Source organism: Schistocerca serialis, chromosome 7 (genome assembly GCF_023864345.2).
Source record: "Schistocerca serialis cubense isolate TAMUIC-IGC-003099 chromosome 7, iqSchSeri2.2, whole genome shotgun sequence".
Lineage (NCBI taxonomy): Eukaryota > Metazoa > Arthropoda > Insecta > Orthoptera > Acrididae > Schistocerca > Schistocerca serialis.
In genome coordinates this window covers 108194729-108214883 of record NC_064644.1, presented here as the reverse complement: position 1 = coordinate 108214883, position 20155 = coordinate 108194729, and the positions used below count along the sequence as shown (strand labels likewise).

The 20155-nt window shown below is 42.0% G+C and overlaps 2 protein-coding genes across 4 annotated transcripts in view; one reads left to right on the top strand and one right to left on the bottom strand.

Annotated features, from left to right (window-relative positions):
• Positions 1-2803, bottom strand: part of LOC126412136 (PIH1 domain-containing protein 1-like) — a 67144-nt gene extending 64341 nt beyond the window's left edge. Inside the window, exon 1 of the mRNA XM_050081583.1 lies at positions 2297-2803. Within this exon, the coding sequence (XP_049937540.1) occupies positions 2297-2362 (66 nt within the window). The 5' untranslated portion in view covers positions 2363-2803. The remainder of the gene's footprint in view (positions 1-2296) is intronic.
• Positions 2705-20155, top strand: part of LOC126412134 (conserved oligomeric Golgi complex subunit 1) — a 129558-nt gene continuing 112107 nt past the window's right edge. For 2 of the 3 annotated variants that reach the window (XM_050081580.1, XM_050081581.1), the window contains exon 1: positions 2705-2923. In XM_050081580.1, the coding sequence (XP_049937537.1) occupies positions 2787-2923 (137 nt within the window). In that variant the 5' untranslated portion in view covers positions 2705-2786. Of the gene's footprint in view, positions 2924-3043; positions 3117-20155 lie in introns of those variants that run through there. The other variant, XM_050081582.1, reaches the window with a different exon arrangement.

Below are 20155 nucleotides of genomic sequence, written 5' to 3'. Positions count from 1 at the left end.
GTAGCGTGATTTAAGAAACCAGCATAATTGTTGAGCTACCATCAAAGGGAGATGGGGGGGTTGTCGAATTGTGGTGGGCATGTAAAGGTAAATAAGTGCCCTGCCTGGAGGCAAATAAATAATACAAATTGCTGGGGTCATTCACACTTACACTGCTACTGCTTGAAACATGGTATAAAAGGGAATTCACTCACTCACAACATTTGTGCAAACCAGTGTACAGGCCCTTCCAGATACTCTCTTGGGGCCAGTATGGTACCTAAAGAATGCATGGAGAATGGTCATTGGTAAGGTGTGTTTTGTTGAGAGCTACACAAACTGCAGAACAAGAGGGAATTAGTTGTTTCAGTTCTCGCAGGTGACAGTAATATCCATTCCAGTTCGATTGGATCCTCATGTTGAGGGAATCCTGGTCAGAGATGAAGGGGCCAGGAGGACGGTCAAGCCCCAGGATCACTGTCCATCACTGGTGTGAGTGCAACATCCAAATGTCAGTTCGGAGTGCAACCGCGTGGGGGATCTGATGCTTCTGGGATCCCTCGAGTAACCTTCTCACAGATTCCGTATTTTCTCTTTCACAATTTTAGGCTGTCAAGATTCTTGTGACGGTTTATCTGTTGTAAATGTAGGAACAAAAGAAGAATGGCCAGCCATGGAACCCACAATTTGTGGCTTCTTCAGCTACTGGCTGGGGTCAGGCAATTGGTTGGTGGTTTTTCAGACAGAGGGTTCTCAAAAGTTCCCCAGGGTCAAGAAGTTTATTTGTGTGACCAGGGGTAACAATCAACAGAGTAATGACCTGGCCACAATAGTCGCCAAAGTTGACGTCAGTGAGACAGGATATGCCGATTATAAAGTCAGTGGTGTCAATTATACGACATGTTGTACCAAATAAAGACAAAATTTTGTATGTTTGGTAGTATTTGGGATCGATAACACAGTGAATACATTTGTAAGAAAGTTCATAATTCACTAATTTTCTGACACCCAAACAGAGAATGCACTAACAAATGCTGATGTTTCCAGAGCCTTTTACTCACGCGCGACTGCTACGGTCGCAGGTTCGGATCCTGCCTCGGGCATGGATGTGTGTGATGTCCTTAGGTTAGTTACGTTTAAGTAGTTCTAAGTTCTATGGGACTGATGACCACAGATGTTAAGTCCCATAGTGCTCAGAGCCTTTTACTCACTACCTATCCAGTGACAAAATATGGTGATATCTGAGATGACAAAATTTTTCTGCAGGTTTGAAGAGAGATCATGCCATGGACATTGCTTTGTGATCTCCATTTATGCCGTTTTGACTTTCTGCACAAAGTGCTGCCAGGAGAGCGAGTTACAGAGCTGTAGTTCTATTAGGCTGGGAACAAGGGTTCCAGAATTAAGGAACATTTTTTTGTCCCTCCAGGTAAAAAAAAAAAAAAAGAACACATTAAGAATATGGATCTAGTATCTACGCCAAGTTACAATTGGAGCTGAAACTTGGCAGATGTTCATGCAAGTCTGTTGGGCACATTTTGTATAAATTTCAACAAAAGTGGTGGTGGTGGAACTAGGACCCCTAGGTCACTTTACTTGAAATGATACATGGAATAGTTGAGGCTACAGTCCAAATTGCTCCCAACACTCTCAGTACTCATTGTGCGGTCTCACTTGCAAAGATATTTTTCCAGAGAGCGTAATCACGGGTGACATTGCTAGCCCTGCACTTTAATTACAATTGCTAGCCCTGCACTTGAATTACAATTGCTAAGTTACAACTGCTAGTTATGTGGTATTCATTACTGAAGGGCTTTTGTATTAGTTTGGACACTAAACTCCGAAGTCTTATCCCTAGCAATAGGATCTTCCCAGTCATTATTAACCCTCTGATAACTACTAGCCTTAACTTACACATTTTTATCTGTCTTGTTTGTGTTCCTGGAATGCTTTTGGGCGTCTGCACTCTCTTGCCTACAGTCTCTAAAGCAGTGACGCTATTAGAAACATACAAACTAAAGGTAGAAAGCCTTGTAGCATAGTTAAAACCTCTTGCCTGATTTGATTATCTACCATTTTCTTAACCTTAGCTGTCAACTTCAGTTATCACCTAGCCTAATTTTGCAGAACATTAGGAAGTGTCTCCTGTTTAATATTATCATAATTCTGATTATGACACGCGCATTGACTTACAGTTTTACGACCAACTGCTCCTTCTCCATACTTGAGGAGCGGTAAACACTATCATAGTAACGCCAAAGGCATCTCTATAAAAGGTTGTTGTTTCACAGCACTGCAATAGTAAACATGTTCTTACCTCTACCAACAGGCGTTTTTCTAAAAGAGAACTGTCGACATCCAGGAACACAGATTTCTTCGACATTTTGGACAATCAGACGCTATACACTCAGATTTCTGAACAAATGTCACAAATCATAACGCTGCGTTTAATATCCACACAAACCTTCATGGCATACACGCCGGGTGGCTATTCTACACATCAAAGATGACTCTTACGACCAGCTCCACCGGCTATCATACGACATTGTATTTTGTGGCTTGGAAGTGTTTCCCGTAAGAAGAAAATCCTCATACAGTTATATAAACGAAAACATTTTCAACCGGTTCGATTAAGAAGTGTAAGGCAATTAATGAGCGTGAATAGTGTCCTTTATAACATCTCTGGGTATCACTTTGTTTACAAATAATCTTTGAAATTCTACCGTGGCTGTCTTGCTGATCAGTGTGTGGCAGAGGGTGTGTAGGTGTTTGTTTTTGACAATAGTTAGCACAACATTTCTGTACAAATGCCGGTAAGCAATCTGTTGGAATTAAATCCTGATAAACTATTTGAAGAGCATTCAATCTCCGAAATTCAAGAGATCCAGAAAAAGCTGCAAACTGAAATTGATCGAAAACGAGAAGAACTGCGAACTATGGTTGGGTAAGTGTCTACTTGCTTGCGCACATCGGTTATAATCCATTCGCTGTCAACTATCTGTCGTTGTCGTAGGCTGTGAGCAAAGATCTTAATTATATTTTGTAGACATGTTTACAGGGATATGTTAAGTTGTTATTTTGTATTTGCGTGTGCATTAACAAGACTTGACTGCCCCGTAAATTATCTTTGTTGTTTGGTACATATTTATATTCTTTAAAATAATGAGATTTTCATTCTTGTTAGATATTGTTAAGCAGTGATTCTGTGAATTTCTATTTCTCTCGTTAATGTAAGTACCCATCGCTCTCCGTTGTAGGATCAAACTTCAGTGCTTATCTGATGCAAAGTTCTAGAGAATTAAAGGTTCCGTGGTGTCCATATGCAAACTAGCATTATTGCTGATACGAATTGTAGAATTCTGAAATATTTCGTGTCGGTGGTTAAGCTATATTTCCTTCCGTTGATGTATTGACAGTAGAGGGATGTGAAGTTCTATTTTCAGTGTATAAGATAGAAGTGTAGATTCAGAGAAGAGGTTGCGAGAAGACTATAATAGTCCTTACACACCTTAGTTTGAAAGTAGGGAAAATACGATAAGCATGTCGCCGTTATGAACCAGGCTATATTATGATGAGAGAGAAACTAATAGATTCCTTTTTACAGCTCGTTTGTTGTATGATTAACGCTATATTTAGGTTGCGCCATTAAGAGAACACGTACAGGGTCAGAACAATCGTGAATGGAGGAAGCCCTCATTTGAGTGTTGCGTTTGTAGCCTTACATAAATATTTCACCAAAACGTCATCACACATAATATAGGCCTACCATCTACGTGTTATTGTCCATAATTTCTTGAGTCACATTATCATTGATAGTGATACTCATTACTCACCACAGCCCATGTCTCAGACTAAACAGAAGTTTTCTTAACCAGCATTTCCTGCCATAGCCTCTGGTAGATTCAGTCTGAAACTCCAGATATATCAATACTTCATTTTGCTTTTCATAAGGAAATATCCATCTGATTGCAGGCAGCTTATTCTTGGAGATGGCAGTATAGATTCATCTTAGATATTTAATGTTTGAAAACTGTGTGTTAACAACTAATCCTGTTAGCATGAGGGGAAAGATATTTTTGTATTTACTGAAATACAAAGTTGTTTTAAAAATGCTGTGAATTGATCAAAGTTGATTAAGAGGGAAGGTGTGATGTGAAAGCACTGGAAATTTATTTATTTTTGTGCATGTCCAGCACATGAAATTATTAAAGTAGTGGTAGAACATTAATAATTTCATACAAAGTATCAGTGACAGAGAAAATTCCATAAAATAACAATAAAGCTACAAGGATTAATACGTGCAATACTAATGTATAAATAGAAAGAAAGGTAAAAAACAAACAGCAAGATATTTCTCTGCATATTATGTAGGGAGCTCAGTAACTGGCAGTTTTGACTGCTGTTTTGTTAACTGCAGCAAGATACATGCAGCAAGGTACATGTATCTGGCAGGCTCCTGCAGACTAGCAGATGTTTTTGGTCCTGCAGGTCACCACATTGGCAGATATCCTAACACTGCTGAAGCCCCAGTTCCTGAGGTTGACTTTGTTTCATGACATGCTAATTCTGAGAGTGTTCAGTGTCTCCATTTCTCATAAGGCAGTTGTGAGGCTCCAGCTGACTCCTCTTTGACTTTCATTCGGCGTGCCCAGGTAAGGAATCTCAGGAAGTTGTTGAAGATGAAGGGGTTACCTAGTTGCCTCCATGAAGCTATTTCTTGATCTGAGTCATGGTCTTTGAGGCTCATGCCCCAATTAGTGATGTCCATGATCAGGTTTGTGTTCCTTTTTCTGTACTTCTGGAACTTCTTTCCTATAAATACTTAGTGGTGCTGCTCCCATAATTTGGTACAGTTTACTGACAGATGTTGCTTGTAGACAGTCTGTTTTACAATATGTCCAGTCTTATTAAAAGGTAGATCAACTTGTTTGGTGTGTACAGAAGTTTGCTAAACTGGTGCAGAATACTCTGCTGCAGAGAAACATGGTGCCAGGACAGATGTTCGCAGCACTTTTAGTTGAATGCCCAGTGGTTCCTGTACCATTACAGATGATATTGTTTGTTGTAAATACTTAAGGCTTTATTTCTTCTCAGTGAGCTGTGAATGTAAGGTAATAGCCCTCCTTTACTCCAAGGTCCTAGTGGAATAGTTGTTCTCCTCTCCAAGAGGTGATCAGTTTTCTTTTAGCTTCTCTGTTTCTTAGATCAAGTGCACAAATATATTTCTTTTCAGCATTTGGCCTCAGATGGTTATCATCACAATACTTTGCCAGGTCTTTAGGAGTTTTGTCAGCTTTATCGTCACTTCCTCAGAGATTTTACCTTAGGCAAAAAGAGGTGTATCATTAGCATATATAAATGTTTTAGTTCCAGAGCTAATTTGTTGGTCATTTGTGTAGATGTCATAGAACAGTTGGGACATCACACTTCCTTGAGGGAGACCATTTTTCTGAATCCTCCACCAACTTTTCTTGTTTTTTGGTGGGAATAAGTTTCTCCAGTTTTGCAGCAAACATGGGATGAACTGTGTTAATTGGTAATCCGTTGTGATTGGATACAGTTCTCTAACCGGCTTTTTATGATTGACCATATCATAAGCTGCTGTGACGTCATTGAAAGCCACACCAGTCACTTGACCTCTTTCATAAACATCCTGAACGTGTTGGACCAAATTAAGGATACATCCACAGCAAGATTTTCCTGGGGAAAAGTCCAACTGTTCTTTTATGAAACCTGTGTTGACATATTATGATATTCAATTTAGAACCAGCCTTTCCAATAGTATACAAATGGCAAAGAAGTGAAACTGGATGAAGTTTTTAAGTTCTGTTAGCACTTTGCCAGGCTTAAGAGGTGCTACTCATTTGACTTCATGCCAGATCCTTAGGATTTTGCAATTTTGAAATATAGCTGTTTTGTAGCAGCACCAAACATTTTGATTTACTTTGTTCGTAGTTCATTTAGGCCTGCTTTCTCATTAGCATGTGTGAGGAGTTTGGAGTTGTTAGAACTTCCCTTAGTCTTACCTTTCAGAAGCAACTGATGGTCAGAAGTTACCTTTGAGAAATCAGGAGGAACAGTGGCTGGGTCATCGTTGAAGATCTGCAATAACATGCATACCTTTCGGCACTAGTGTTTGATCTCTAGATTTGATAGGAGGTCACACCTCTCCTCTTCTTGCCAGTCAGATATTGGTGTTTAAAATTTTTTAAATTTTTTTTACTATTCAAGGATTTGAAGAAGCTACCCGTAGTTAGTCTTAGTACATTTCTTGAATCATCACTGCAGTGCATACCGGGGGTGGTCAAAAATATGAAAAAACAAAAAACTCAACACATTACCATACCTAAATGGGTAGTAAACTGTTGGCATGCAAAACAGCTTCCAGTCGTCTGAGAATGGATAAATACAGTTCCTGTATGGTTTTTAAGGAATCTTGTAGGCCTACCATTCTTCCTGCTAAATCGGAACAAGTTCATGTAAAAATGATGCAGGTGGATAGTGGTCACACACACTTCTCTCCAAAGTAGACCACAAAGGTTCGTTCGTACTTGTGCTCACAAAATCAGTTCTGGATGACGCGAGCTGTGTGAATAGGGGCCCTGTCATCTTGGAACATAGCATCACCATTGGGGAACGATCATTGTATCGTGGGATGGCCTGATCAGCTGAAATGATCGCATAGTTCTTGGCTATAGTGTGACTTCTAATAGTAAGCGGGGCCCGTGAAATACCACAATATAGTTGCCCAGATCATCACAAAACCACCTCCTTGTTTCACTCTAGAGGTGTAAACTCAGCCAGGAGTTTGAAACCGAGTGAAACAACTCATCCGACCAAATGACATTCTTCCATTGCTCCATAGTCCAGGTTTTATGGCTTCAGCACCATGTTTTCCTGCTACATGCATTTGCGTTACCGGTAAGGCCTACTGATGACTGGTTTTGGAGTTCCACCTCACTCCGCAATTCCCACTTTATGGAGCTGTGTTTGTGATATTTTCGTGCTGACAGGGTTCATGAGTGCAACATTCAGTTCTGCAGTGACTTTAGTACCCGTTGTCCCCTTATTATTTGTCAAAATCCTCTTCAATAACTCTCTGTCACAGTCACTCAACATCCAATTTTGTCCTCATTGTGACTTAACAGATGATGTTTTACCACTTTCCTTGTAAGTTTTACAAATCTTCAGTACAGTGGCTCTTGAAACACTAAACACTTTGTCTAACCTGGTTACTGAAGCACCCACCATACAAGCACCAGCAGCTTTCCTACATTCAAACGCACTGAACTGTGACAGAATGCGCTCACAGCTACACAGAACACCTTTCTCACCACAGCTGACTCTCGCAACGTGTTGAGGATATTGCAACAGTGCCATTCATTGTCAAATACAACAGTCTAGCTTGCAGGCTTTGGTAACATCTGCGTTTATGTACAAGCAAGCATTTATTGTGTTCACGTCTAATTCCATTGGGAAGTGTATGCACCATGACCGTATTATTGTCAATATGTTTTGGATAAATTATCCAGAGTTTATTGATTTAGCATGTTGTTTCCATGTTTTGTCCCCCCCCCCCCCCCCCACCTCTCTCTCTCTCTCTCTCTCTCTCTCTCTCTCTCTCTCTCTCTCTCTCTCTCTCTCTCTCACACACACACACACTCTTTTTTGTGAGGGGGCTGGGAGGGGTTGGGGGTGGGCAGATAGCAGGAAATAAAGATAAATCTTTCTGCATTCTGACTATTTGCACACATGGTTTTTACGTATATGTTCATTGTTGAGAAAAACGACTCGTGCAAATATTATTTATTTGAGAATTGTTCTGTATGGAAGGAAACACTGACAGTAGACAAAATCATTCTTAATTTTTACCACTGACCATAATTTTATGGAGAAATGATCAAGTATTTTTATGAATACTTAATCTGATCCTTCCTGCACAAGAGTCAGAGCTTCTCATGACTAGTGCTGTTGAGTTTATTCCATAATATTGCTGTATGAACGTTACTGTTTCCAAAATGTGACTCATTGTTATAAGCAAACTTCACAAGAAAGTAAATGTAGTGTGAGGCATTTGTTCACATACATAGTTACTTAAACAGTTGATTTCAATGAGTTTGAATTGAGTTGGTAATGCACACCACACAGTATTCATATTGCACACTTTTGTGCAATGAATACTTCGAATTTTCATTTAAAATTGTCGAAGGGTGTTATTTCGCATGACAGCTATGAATGAAAGCATACTGGCTAACTTCGAAATTTTTATTGCATAAAATCAACAACCATAAGTAATGCAAAATTTCCTTACGTAAATTGTGTAAAATGAAAGATCTAGTATATTAGGTGATTTGCAATTGAAATGCTTATCAGCATACAGAAATTTTGGATCTTTGGTTTAACATGGTGTGTGTTTCCTGTCATCTACCATTATTGCTGAAGTAACACAGTGCCTTATAAAGTATCATATAAAATGATTTCTGATGACATTAAGTGGTTCATTTACAGAAATTGACTCAATAATTTTAGTGAAAATTTCATTAACCTCTGTAGAAGCTAGAACATGTTTGGAGCACTTCATTAGGATGTGTCCACCTGTAATGAAATGACATATTTCTACTTAGTCATGATAAAATAGACTACCATTTATATACAAGAACAGGATGAGGCCCAGCAGAAATCATTGCAGCATGCAGGTAGTAGTCTATATAGGGTCAAAAAGTGATTTACTATGTAATGGAAGGAGTTGCCTAATAATGGCTATTAATTAAATGTGAAGAAAGCTGGTTACTAATTGTTCATTGCAATAGGCCTAAAAGTTATGCTTCTCCAAACAAATGTTGTGATTCCTGCAGTCAAATACCCTAGAGTAACCATTTTAATAAACTTTAGGAAATTGAAGGACAAGATTGTGTCATATTCTTCAATCAGTTAAAATTTTTACCCACCTTCTGCGTACTTCCCAACCCCAACCATCATGGCCATCCCATAGTAGATGGCTTCAGAAACTTTCACTGAAAACATCTCGGCTGTAGATGTCCAGCACCTCTAATCTATCGCACAGAATTTCCTGTTCCTGGAACATCTTAAATCCATTTCCATCCCTCTTTCTCCTGGAACTCTCTTTGTCACTACTGGTGTGACCTCACTGTATACAAACGTCCCTCATAAGCACAACCTCTATTGTAGAACACTGTCCCTCCACCTGTCTCCCTGAAAACTTGTTTGTTGCCACCATAACCAATTTAAATCTGACCTATGACTACTTCACCATTAAGAGCCAGACCTACAAAATAATCAAGGATTCTCTTATAGGAACCAGGATTGTCGTATTCTGTACCAACTTTTTCATGGGTTACATTGAAGAGGCATTCCTCAAGATCCAGAAACTGGGTCTCCTGGCTTGGTTTCAAACTTATAGATGGCATCTTTGTGGTCTGCACTCGCGGTGGAGAGCAGCTCCACTTCTTACAACAACTTAACTTGTTTTCTATACTCATATGCACTTGCTCATTTTCCAGATCCAAAGCCTCCTTTCTTGATAGGGATCTCTTCCTCACTGAAGCCCAGAACCAAATCTCAGTCTGCATAAAAACAAATAGTAAGCAACAATACCTGTACTTTGACAGATGTTGCCCCTTCCATATAAACATTTCCATCCATGTAACTTAGGAATCTGTTCCAAATGTGGGAAATATGGAAGCGTCCGATCCCGCCCGTCTGCTTTGACCCATGACGTCACAAATATGGCGGAAATGACCATAAACCACTATTCCAATATGGCGCATATAAAGTTGGTACGTACACATTATGAGGACGAAAATACATCGAAAACAAACACACACACACACTTTCCACAAAAAGACTAATGACACTAACGGGCCAAGCGCGGGAAATGGGGTGTTTTTAGGTGGGGGCAAACTAAATATAACATAAACAAATTTAGACACCCACTCCCATACAAAACCACACAAAACGATGAAAAAACCCGACATCACAAAACTCCCCAAATACCACTAAAAACAATATCATCTGGAATCGAACAGTTCCCTTGCCTTGACCTATATAGCTCAACAGCAGCTCCTGATCCCATAAATTAGGATCAAACACTTCCCTTGGCCTATATAGCTCAAAAACATCACCCAATACCAATATCAACATACACAGCCACACATTGACCTGCGCACTGTTAATTTTATCCGTCATATCCATTCCTGAACAAAAACAACAACCGATTAATTTTACTAAAATTACCACACAATGTACAGCGAACAACACTAAATTAACTTTCACACAAAATTGTTAACTCACTGAAACAAATTCCACTACAAACACAGCTGACACTTGAACAATTCTGGATAATGAGCAAAAGCAAACTGAGCCCATTACACCACACAAATGAAAACCCTGAACATACCACCAGAGAGCACAACAAACCACAACACGACGACATCTACAAACACGCCACACTCACAAACCAAACTCCGCACCATCATGACGTCACGCACGACAACAGCCTTACGTCACGGGTCAAAGCCGACGCGTGGGATCGGATGCTTCTATCGACCCCAAATGTGTTTGCTACACACGCGATCTTTCAACATTTATGCCAATAACTGCTCCCTGACTTTCCTGTCTCACAACTATCCCATAGCACTTATTCACAAGCAAATTCATTGGGGCAGTGTCTTCCTCTTCCTAGTAGTTCTGAAAGCTAGGATATACTTTTTTGAGTGTGTGTTTCAGCACTACTAAAAGTTCCATCTTCTTAAGGTATGCCCCTGAGAGGGAAGAACTGATGAAAATGAGAGATTCTGTGATGACTCACAGTGACATGAAATAAAATTTGTTGTAGTGGCAGGTGATATGAATGCAGAGTGAGAAATGATATCATCACCAATATAGTGGTATGTTTTGGAGAACCATGTATAAATCAACATTTGCTACAGTATGCTTTGTGTAGACGTGTCCAACAATAGTTTACTTTTTTCTTTTGCTGTAATTTATATATGAGTAATACATGCCTTATCTGATGGTGTATAATGTCTAGTTACAGAGTATTCGAATCAGTGTACAACTGAGAGACATAAACTGTCATAACGTCATGTTGAACACATATATTTCAAAACGACCCAGCACATGTAAGCCACTGAGCAAGTTGACCAAGCAAGACATGGGAACACGATAACATTCAAATGAACACTGAGTCCAAGTCTAGCGGGCGCTGGCTGGCTGGCCGCTTAGATGGCGTGGCTGCTGCATGGCTGACAGACAGCGCCACATGTAGAGGACGCGCGTAATTGTGCGGCGGCACCTTGAATGATCGGCGAGTCACAACACTTTTCCCCCCATTGAAATTTTTGCACTGGTCTTGATGGAGGTGGCCTGTAGATTATTAACGTCCATAGGCATTGTTTGACCGGCCGTAAAGTCTCGAGTAGGAGGCTTCCCGTACGGACTGAAGTGTCCCCGATGATAATGGGTCGAGATGACAGGAGACGTAGGGGTCGAATCTGCTGGGGCCCCGTGCACCAATCTGCCTGTTGCGGCAAGTCCGGTTGATATAACAGGAGACATGGGCGATGTGTCGGCATCCATAGGAGAAGAAGGCGAGTAGAGTTGCTCCGACAGATGATGGTCATCCGGTTTCTGCGTGGGCATGTCTCCTGGTGGCGTCCATTCTTGTACTGCCACCGAGATGACGGTGAGAGGGCTGCGTTGTGAGTAATGAAAGATGCCAAGATCCTGAGCGTCAGGTAGAGCTGAAGGTGGTGTAGCGGCATTCGGAACAGGCGTTGTCGGCACACGAGGCTGAAGCTGGTCCGAATGACGCAGTGCAACACCTGTGTCCGTCTGGATTTCATACAGGCATCTGCCACAGTGTCGTAAATTGCGGCCCGGACTCCATTTTGGCCGCCTGCCATATCCCCGTACAAGGTTGTCGGCGGTGAACTGGCCAAGCAAAGGCACCCGCGGCCGTGAGGTGGAAGGCCGCAGAAGATGAAGTAGCGTGCGGGGCTGTCGGCCATGTAAGAGCTCAGACGGGCTGTGGTCGCCCATGGGGGTGAAACGGTAAGAAGCCAGAAATTGGAGAAGCGCATAATCAGCAGCAGAAGAAGTCAGGAGTTTCCTCCTCTGAGCCTTAAATGTGCAGACCATTTGTTCAGCCTCACCATTTGATTGTCAATGGAACGGAGGGGCCGTGACATGCATGATGCCATGACGAGCACAAAAATCTGCAAATTTGGAAGAGGCAAATTGCGGATCATTATCAGTAACAAGATTAGAGGGAAGGCCTTCCAAAGAAAAAATGTGGGCGAGAGCTTGTGTGGTTGCCGCGGTGGTAGGTGATGCGCAACGGACAACGAAAGGAAAGTTAGAGTAGACGTCAATTACGAGTAGCCAATAAGTACCTAAAAAAGGTCCCCCAAAGTCAGCATGAATGCGCTCCCAGGGCGTCTCAGGCGAAGGCCACGGTGACAAAGATTACTTTGGAGCGGCGGCGGCCGTGACGCACAAGGGTCGCAGGCAGCAACCATGTGTGCTATTTCAGAGTCGATGCCAGGCCAGTACACATGACGGCGTGCCAGAGATTTTGTGCGAGAGACACCCCAGTGCCCTTGGTGAAGGAGGCACAAGACCAAAACACGCAAAGATGCAGGTACCACAACACGCGGCGAATCATTTTCAGTGGAAAGGAGGATAACACCATCCCTAGCTGTGAGGTGGTAGCGCAAAGCATAGTAGTTCCGCAATGTATTAGAAGTTTTAGCGGACGGACGGTCTGGCCAACCCATCTGAATACAGCGTAAAACCCGGGAGAGGGTAGGGTCAGAAGCTGTAGCAGCCGCCAGCCGGTCCCCGGTGATGAGGAATCCGTCCACAACTCGCTGCTCGGCAACATCATGGTGGAAACACAAAAGTTCGTCCCTATCGAATGCCAGATCAGGACCCATGGTAAGGCGAGACAGTGCATCAGCTTTCGCATGTTGAGCCGTCGGCGGGAAATGAATCTCATTATTGAAACGAGGCAAGTAAAGAGCCCAACGCTGGAGGCGGTGTGCAGCCTTGTCGGGAAGTGACGTTGATGGATGGAACAAGGAAACAAGTGGTTTGTGATCCGTAACAAGATGAAATTTGGATCCATAGAGAAAAACACCAAACTTATGAAGAGCATAAATAATGGCCAAAGCTTCTTTTTGAATTTGAGAATACTTTTGCTGGGCGTCGGTGAGCGTTTTGGAGGCATAAGCAATGGGTTGTTCAGAACCGCCAGAAAAACGGTGCGCAAGGACTGCACCGACCCCGTATTGAGAGGTGTCCTTGGCAAGAACAAGATGTTGGCCATGTCGATAAGTAGCCAGGCACAGGACCTGTTGAAACAGGCCAACTGCTGAAGCATAGTCTTCAATTTCCGGAAAGCCGCATCGCATGATGCGGACCAGTGAAAAGGCTCGTTTTTATGCAACAGGCGATGCAACGGCTGAGCCACCGAAGCAGCAGATGGTAAAAACTTGTGGTAGTATGCTATTTTCCCCGAGAAGGCCTGCAGTTCCTTAACAGATGTAGGGCGAGGAAGGGCATTGATCACAGCGACAGTTTGCTGAAGCGGACGAATACCATCCCGAGAGAGTTGAAACCCCAAGTACGTGATAGATGCTTGAAAAAATTGCGCTTTCTGAAGATTACACTTAAGACCGGCAGTCTGTAAGACATGAAAAAGTGTGCGGAGGTTCTGAAGATGTTCTTCAGTGGTGGAGCCAGTGACAACAATGTCGTCCATGTAATTGATACGCCCAGGGACAGGGAGCAATAATTGTTCCAAGAATCACTGAAAGAGAGCAGGGGCACCGGCGACCCCGAATGGCAATCGTTGGTATTGATAGAGGCTGAAAGGCGTGTTAAGGATCAGAAACTGCCGGGAAGCAGCGTTGAGAGGAAGTTGATGATAAGCTTCCGACAGGTCAATTTTAGAAAAATACTGGCCACCTGCAAGTTTAGTGAACAATTCTTCAGGTCAGGGCATAGGGTAAGTGTCGATGAGGCCTTGTGCATTTACAGTGGATTTAAAATCGCCACAAAGACAAATATCACCATTGGGCTTAGCAATAACAACGATAGGAGAGGACCACTCACTGGAAGTGACAGGAAGCAAGACCCCTGAAGTAGTGAGATGGTCCAGCTCCTGTTTTACACGATCATGAAAGGCCACAGGAATGGGCCGAGCCCGAAGAAACTTAGGCCGAGCAGTGGGTTTGAGCGTGATATGAGCTTCAAAGTCATTTGCACAGCCTAACCCAGGAGAAAAAAGGGACGAAAATGTCGTCGACAAGGAATCCAATTGAGCATAGGGAATAGCATCAGAGACGATATTGACAGAGTTATCTATGGAGAACCCAAATGCGAAAGGCATCGAAACCAAAAAGATTTTCTGCATTACTCTGGTCGATCACAAATATGGGAACAGTGCGAACGACGGATTTGTAAGATACCTCAGCATTAAATTGTCCCAAGAGAGAACTCTTCTGTTTATTGTACGTCCGTAATTGCCGAGTGACAGGTGATAGGAGTGGAGAACCCAACTGAAGATACATTTGAGAATTAATTATAGTGGCAGCAGAACCAGTATCCACCTGCATGCGAACATTCTGACCAAGGATTTGGACTGTGAGGAATAACTTCCCTGAAAGGGAAGAAGTGCAATTGACAGACAACACTGAAGCAGAATCAACGTCACGGTCATGAACATCATGTATGCGGTCGGATTTGCAAACGGAAGACACATGACCCTTCTTTTTGCAATTGTGACACACGGCCCAATGTTGGGGACAATCCTCGTGTGAATGTTTCATAAAACACCGTGGACATGAAGGAAGTTGCCAGGGGTTTTGCTGCAGTTTCTTAGAGGGTTGTTTACGGTTAGGCCGAGGTTGCGCGTGGGAGCGTACTGAGGCCACGTCGGACGGCGGGGCACGCCGCACGCATCGTCAACAGCGCACAGAGGTTGTATGTCCCTGCAGTCACCCCACGCTTCTATTTGCAGTCCAGCGGCGCGAGAAATGTCAAAAGACTGCGCGATGGAGAGGACTTCATCAAGAGTCGGATTTGCCAACTGAAGGGCACGTTGCCTCACTTCTTTGTCGGGCGCCGACCGGATAATAACATCCCGTGTCATGGAATCTGCATAGGATTCTTTGTGAACGTCAGTAACAAACTGACACTCTCGACTGAGGCCGTGAAGTTCAGCAGCCCAAGCGCGATAGAATTGATTCGGTTGTTTTTGACAACGCTAAAAGGCAACACGAGAGGCTACCACATGCGTTTGCTTATGAAAATAGACTGACAGAAGTGAGCACAAAGACGCAGGATCTTTCAAAGGAGCCAACTGCGACAACAATTGATACATTTGAGGTGAGGTGAAACCCATGAAAGGAACAGAGACTTACATGTTTGTTCGTCTGTGACATGAAATGCCAAGAAGTGCTGTCGAAGAAGTTTTTCGTAATCAGACCAGTCTTCCGCCGTCTCGTCATAAGGAGGAAAAGGAGGCGTAGACGACGACGAGAAACGGCCTGCATTGGATGCTGCGACGAAATCGCGAATCGCCGATGTGAGAAGTGTTTGCTGTTCAATGACTCCTTGCAATAGTTGCTCTAAAGTAGTCATGGAAACCTGTGGGTCAACGATGAAAAGAAAAAATCCACTACCCCGTTGCCAGTTGTTATAACATCGAGTTGTATTTCAAACGACACAACACATGTAAGCCACTGAGCAAGTTGACCAAGCAAGACATGTAAACACGATAATATTCAAATGAGCACTGAGTCCAAGTCTAGCGGCCGCTGGCTGGCTGACGGCTTAGGACGCGCATAATTGTGCGGCGGCACTTTGAATAATCGGCGAGTCACAACATAAACACTGTAGAAGATAGTAAACAGAGAGCACACACCTAAATAAATTAGAATCCATGGAGAAGGCCGTAGTTCACATCAAAGATGGCATTGAGATAAAATTGTGACATTTCGCGAGCATTCATTGATAACAAATTAGCTGACCATCCCCATTCAGTCTGTGTGAGATCAATGTCTATGAATTTATGCTGGGTTTCTGAATCTCTCTTGCATCAGAGCACTAAAAAGTATGGGAGGAGCGAAACTTCAGATTCAGCATACCATTGTAAGATGTGAGCCCTATCTTAGATGGGCAAGAAATGTGGTAGGAAATTGGAATTGTCCTGTTTGAAGAAACTGCCAATTTTTGACTGGAACTATATAGGGAAACTGTAGAAAACTTTAAGCAGGGTGGTTGAGTTGGAATGGATTTGGATTGGATTTGAACCCAGCTTGTGAATACAGATAGGATACCTTAATCACTGTGCATTTTTTCTGTCAGTTTCAATGAAGAAAGGTAATCTAAAAAAAGGCACTGTTCTGGCACTAGCAAAATAAAGAAATTTCCCATTTACTGCTATGGCTGTTAATTATAGCAGGCTTCAATGTAATACATGGGGAATGAAGGGTTGTGTTATTGATGGAATGCAGTGCTGGCCAGTTTGCTTGATATTCCAAGAATATGCAACTTCAACTCAATACAGTTTGTAGAACATATTGTATTACCCATCAACTGTTCTTAATATAAGTGCAATGAAACTTCGTACCTTTTGTTGTGCAGAGATGTCAGTAGAAGTCTACCAGCATTTATTGTCAACATTAATTACCAAAGAATGCTACTCATACTACTATTTTACATTACTATTTTGTAATTTGTAGTAACAAGATTTCTGTTTGAATTATGTAAAGTTGTTTTAATGATGGTGACCTCGGTGTGCCACACGTGCTTTCACAGAAACACTGATCCATATTTGTGTTATAAGCTTCCTGCCTTGTGAAAGTAGTATTTGTAGGAGGCAGGCTACTCTGAGCACCCCCTCTGAAGTGCCAAATTATATTGTTGCTGTTAGTAGTAGTAGTAGTAGTAGTAGTAGTAGTAGTATTTGTTGTTGTTTCATTTATCTGTAGATCTCTCCTTTTACAAGGATATTGGATTTGTCTCGGTATTAAATTTTAAGAACAACAGAAGTAAAGTAACCCACATAAACAAGCATTTAAAGACTTAAAGGTCTAGAATGTCAAGGATAGTACTGGTGGTCAGCTGTGGCCTTACAGTAGGAACCAACCTGCCATTTGCCTTTAATACTTTCGGGAAATTGCGGAAAACCTAAATCAAGATGGCTGTGTGAAGCTTGTAGTCTCCGGCCTCCCAAACACAAAGCCAATATTTTTAAAACAGTGCTACCTCATTCAGTTTACTCTTAGTGTACAGCGCTGTTTTACATATAAGTTATTTAATAATTATTAAACGCTGATGCTACACAGCTGATTCACTTTTCACTCCCAGTAACTGCACTTGCTACACACTTTGTTTCACAATGCTACACATACTGTCAGCTGATGTCAGCACCATTTTGTGCACTGCAACTTTCCATTTGCTAGCCTGAAAAACTGAGCCAACATACCTCTATAATGAGAGAGAGGTTGAGCTCAGAAAGAGGATAAGTTGTTAGTATTATTCAAATCATAACTTTGGGAGTAAGTTTTTCCAGAAAAGGAAAAAAAGGAGAAAAAATGAAGTGTGAAAGTGTTATGTGTAATGTTGGATGTTTATTATCATGCTTTATTATTGTGTAGTATATATTGGGTCATTCCATGCCAAGTGGTGTTGAGGTTCCCACATGACCATCACAAATGTTACTGAAGTTTTTTTACAATCCAAATGTTTCCAGTGTACATTGGTAAGCTTTACTTTCGCCAGTATAATACTTCCAGAGATATTAGTTATTTGTTTGACCCCACAGTGCAACTATCGAAAGTTCAGCCCGCATCTCGTGGTCGTGCGGTAGCGTTCTCGCTTCCCACGCCCGGGCTCCCGGGTTCGATTCCCGGCGGGGTCAGGGATTTTCTCTGCCTCGTGATGGCTGGGTGTTGTGTGCTGTCCTTAGGTTAGTTAGGTTTAAGTAGTTCTAAGTTCTAGGGGACTGATGACCATAGCTGTTAAGTCCCATAGTGCTCAGAGCCAACTATCGAAAGTGCACCCCTGAATTTTCGACAAATTTGAGGCATAATATCTCTGACAAGATTTGAAAGAAACAGAACTAGGCCATCTTGGTACTACTTTTTGGACTCTCTTAAGTGAAATAATAATAACATTTCTTGAGCAACTTTAATATGCTTAATTTGAAGCAAGGTCAGCCAAAAACTAGATGCTTGGGAAAAAATGTGAAGTTTAGCTTTTTATATCATCGGAAGTGATGCAAGATAAACCTGAATCTTTCCACATAATAACCTACCAATACAAGGTGTTCGTACCAATACAAGGTGTTCGAACATAAAGGTTGATTCTACATCTGTTTTTCAGTACTATACATATTGGGGACAAAGTTGACAGCATATGTGAAAACTCCAAAACTATATTTAGTCCCTAAAAGGGATTTGGTATTTGCCAGCAGATAGTACAGACATATGAAATTTTGTCATCATAAAATTCTACCAATTTTTCTAGATACATTGTCCGTGTATGAAATGCGCTCTATTTTTTTCCAGGTGGTCTTCATCGGATGTTGGTTGTGGTGTGGTCTTTTGCTTGAAGACGTGTTGAATTTGGTCACTACAAAAATTTTTCTGAAACATCCCTGTAGTGGCCCAATTCTGGTTTCAGGCTTTCTTTGTTGGGGATCACACAAGCTCTGTGGGACAGCATTTATGGCACTTCTTCCCTTTGTGATGGGTGATGACAGTTAGAGACATGAAGGTATTGGTCTGTGTGGGTTTTCTTCCTATAGATGCTGTGTCCCAGAGTTCCACCAGGTTTTCTTCATACCAGGATATCCAAGAATAGCAACTGACCGTTTTGCTCCACCACCATGGTGAACTGAATTTGGTTGTGGATAGAGTTCAGGTTCTGCAAGAAAAGTTGAAGCTAATCTTTCTCATCAGATCAAATGACGAACACATTGAACATATCTATAAAAGACTGTCAGATTTAATAGTGCTGAGTCTGCTGCCTCGTCTTCAAAATCTTCCGTGTTCATACTGCCCGCCACAGGTGACAGAGGATTACGCATGAGCACACAGTCAATCTGTTCATAGTAGTGTCTGCCATAAAGAAAATATGTGGATGCAAACACAAAATTGAAATGTTTGGTGAATGAGGGCCCAAATATCTTTTCAATAAGTTCCAGTGACTCCTTGAGTGGAACCCTGGTGAAAAGTGATACAGCGTTGAAACTGACCATGAAATCTGAGCTGGCCAATCTGAACTTCCGTAGACGTTCTGCAAATTGAGCCAAGTTATTGATATGATACTCACATTTACCAACCAATGGACTCAAAACTAACATCTAGTGTTCCACACGCTGGTACATTGCCACTTGTATTGCACTCACTATTGGTCTCGGAAGTGTGTCCTTTTTGTGTATTCTTGGAAGCATGTAGAGCCTAGGTGGTGTGGCAGCACATGGCCGAAGTTTCTTTGCTGTCTCTTCTGTAAAAGTACTTCAAAAGTTGAATCAACGTGCACTGCATCTGGCTGGTCAACATCTTGTAAGCTGCATTGTCTAGGAGTTTGTACAAGGTGCACAACTTTGCTTCCGCCGTTCGCCGATAGGTGGCAACACTGGCAAGTAGTGGTTGAAAGAAACAGATCACAGACGTCAGGCAGTTAGCTTGTACCTCGGTCAACATAAAAACCTCATTCAAACATTAATCTATTTGTGTCTGCATCGTAAAGGTGTTCTTTATTGAAAATGTCAATTTACGAGCCTAGTTCTCGTCATTTGCCAGAGGTGTTACTGTTTTATTTCAATATGAAGAAAACAACTGAGTCTCATCGAATGCTAGTACATATGGTAAGGACGCTATTAGTGAAAGAATGTGTCATGAGCAGTTTCAATGCTTCAAGAACGGTGAATTTAACACCATAGACTGGCATAGTGGTGGAAGAGAGAATGTTTTCGAAGATGCAGAATTGGAGACATTGCCGACTGAAGACTTGCCTCAAACTCAAGAAGAATTGACATGATTAGTGGGAGTGACACAGCAAGCCATTTCAAAATGTCTCAAGGCTATGGGCATGATTCAGAAAGAAGGAACTTGGGTCCTGTGTGAGCTGAAACCAAGAG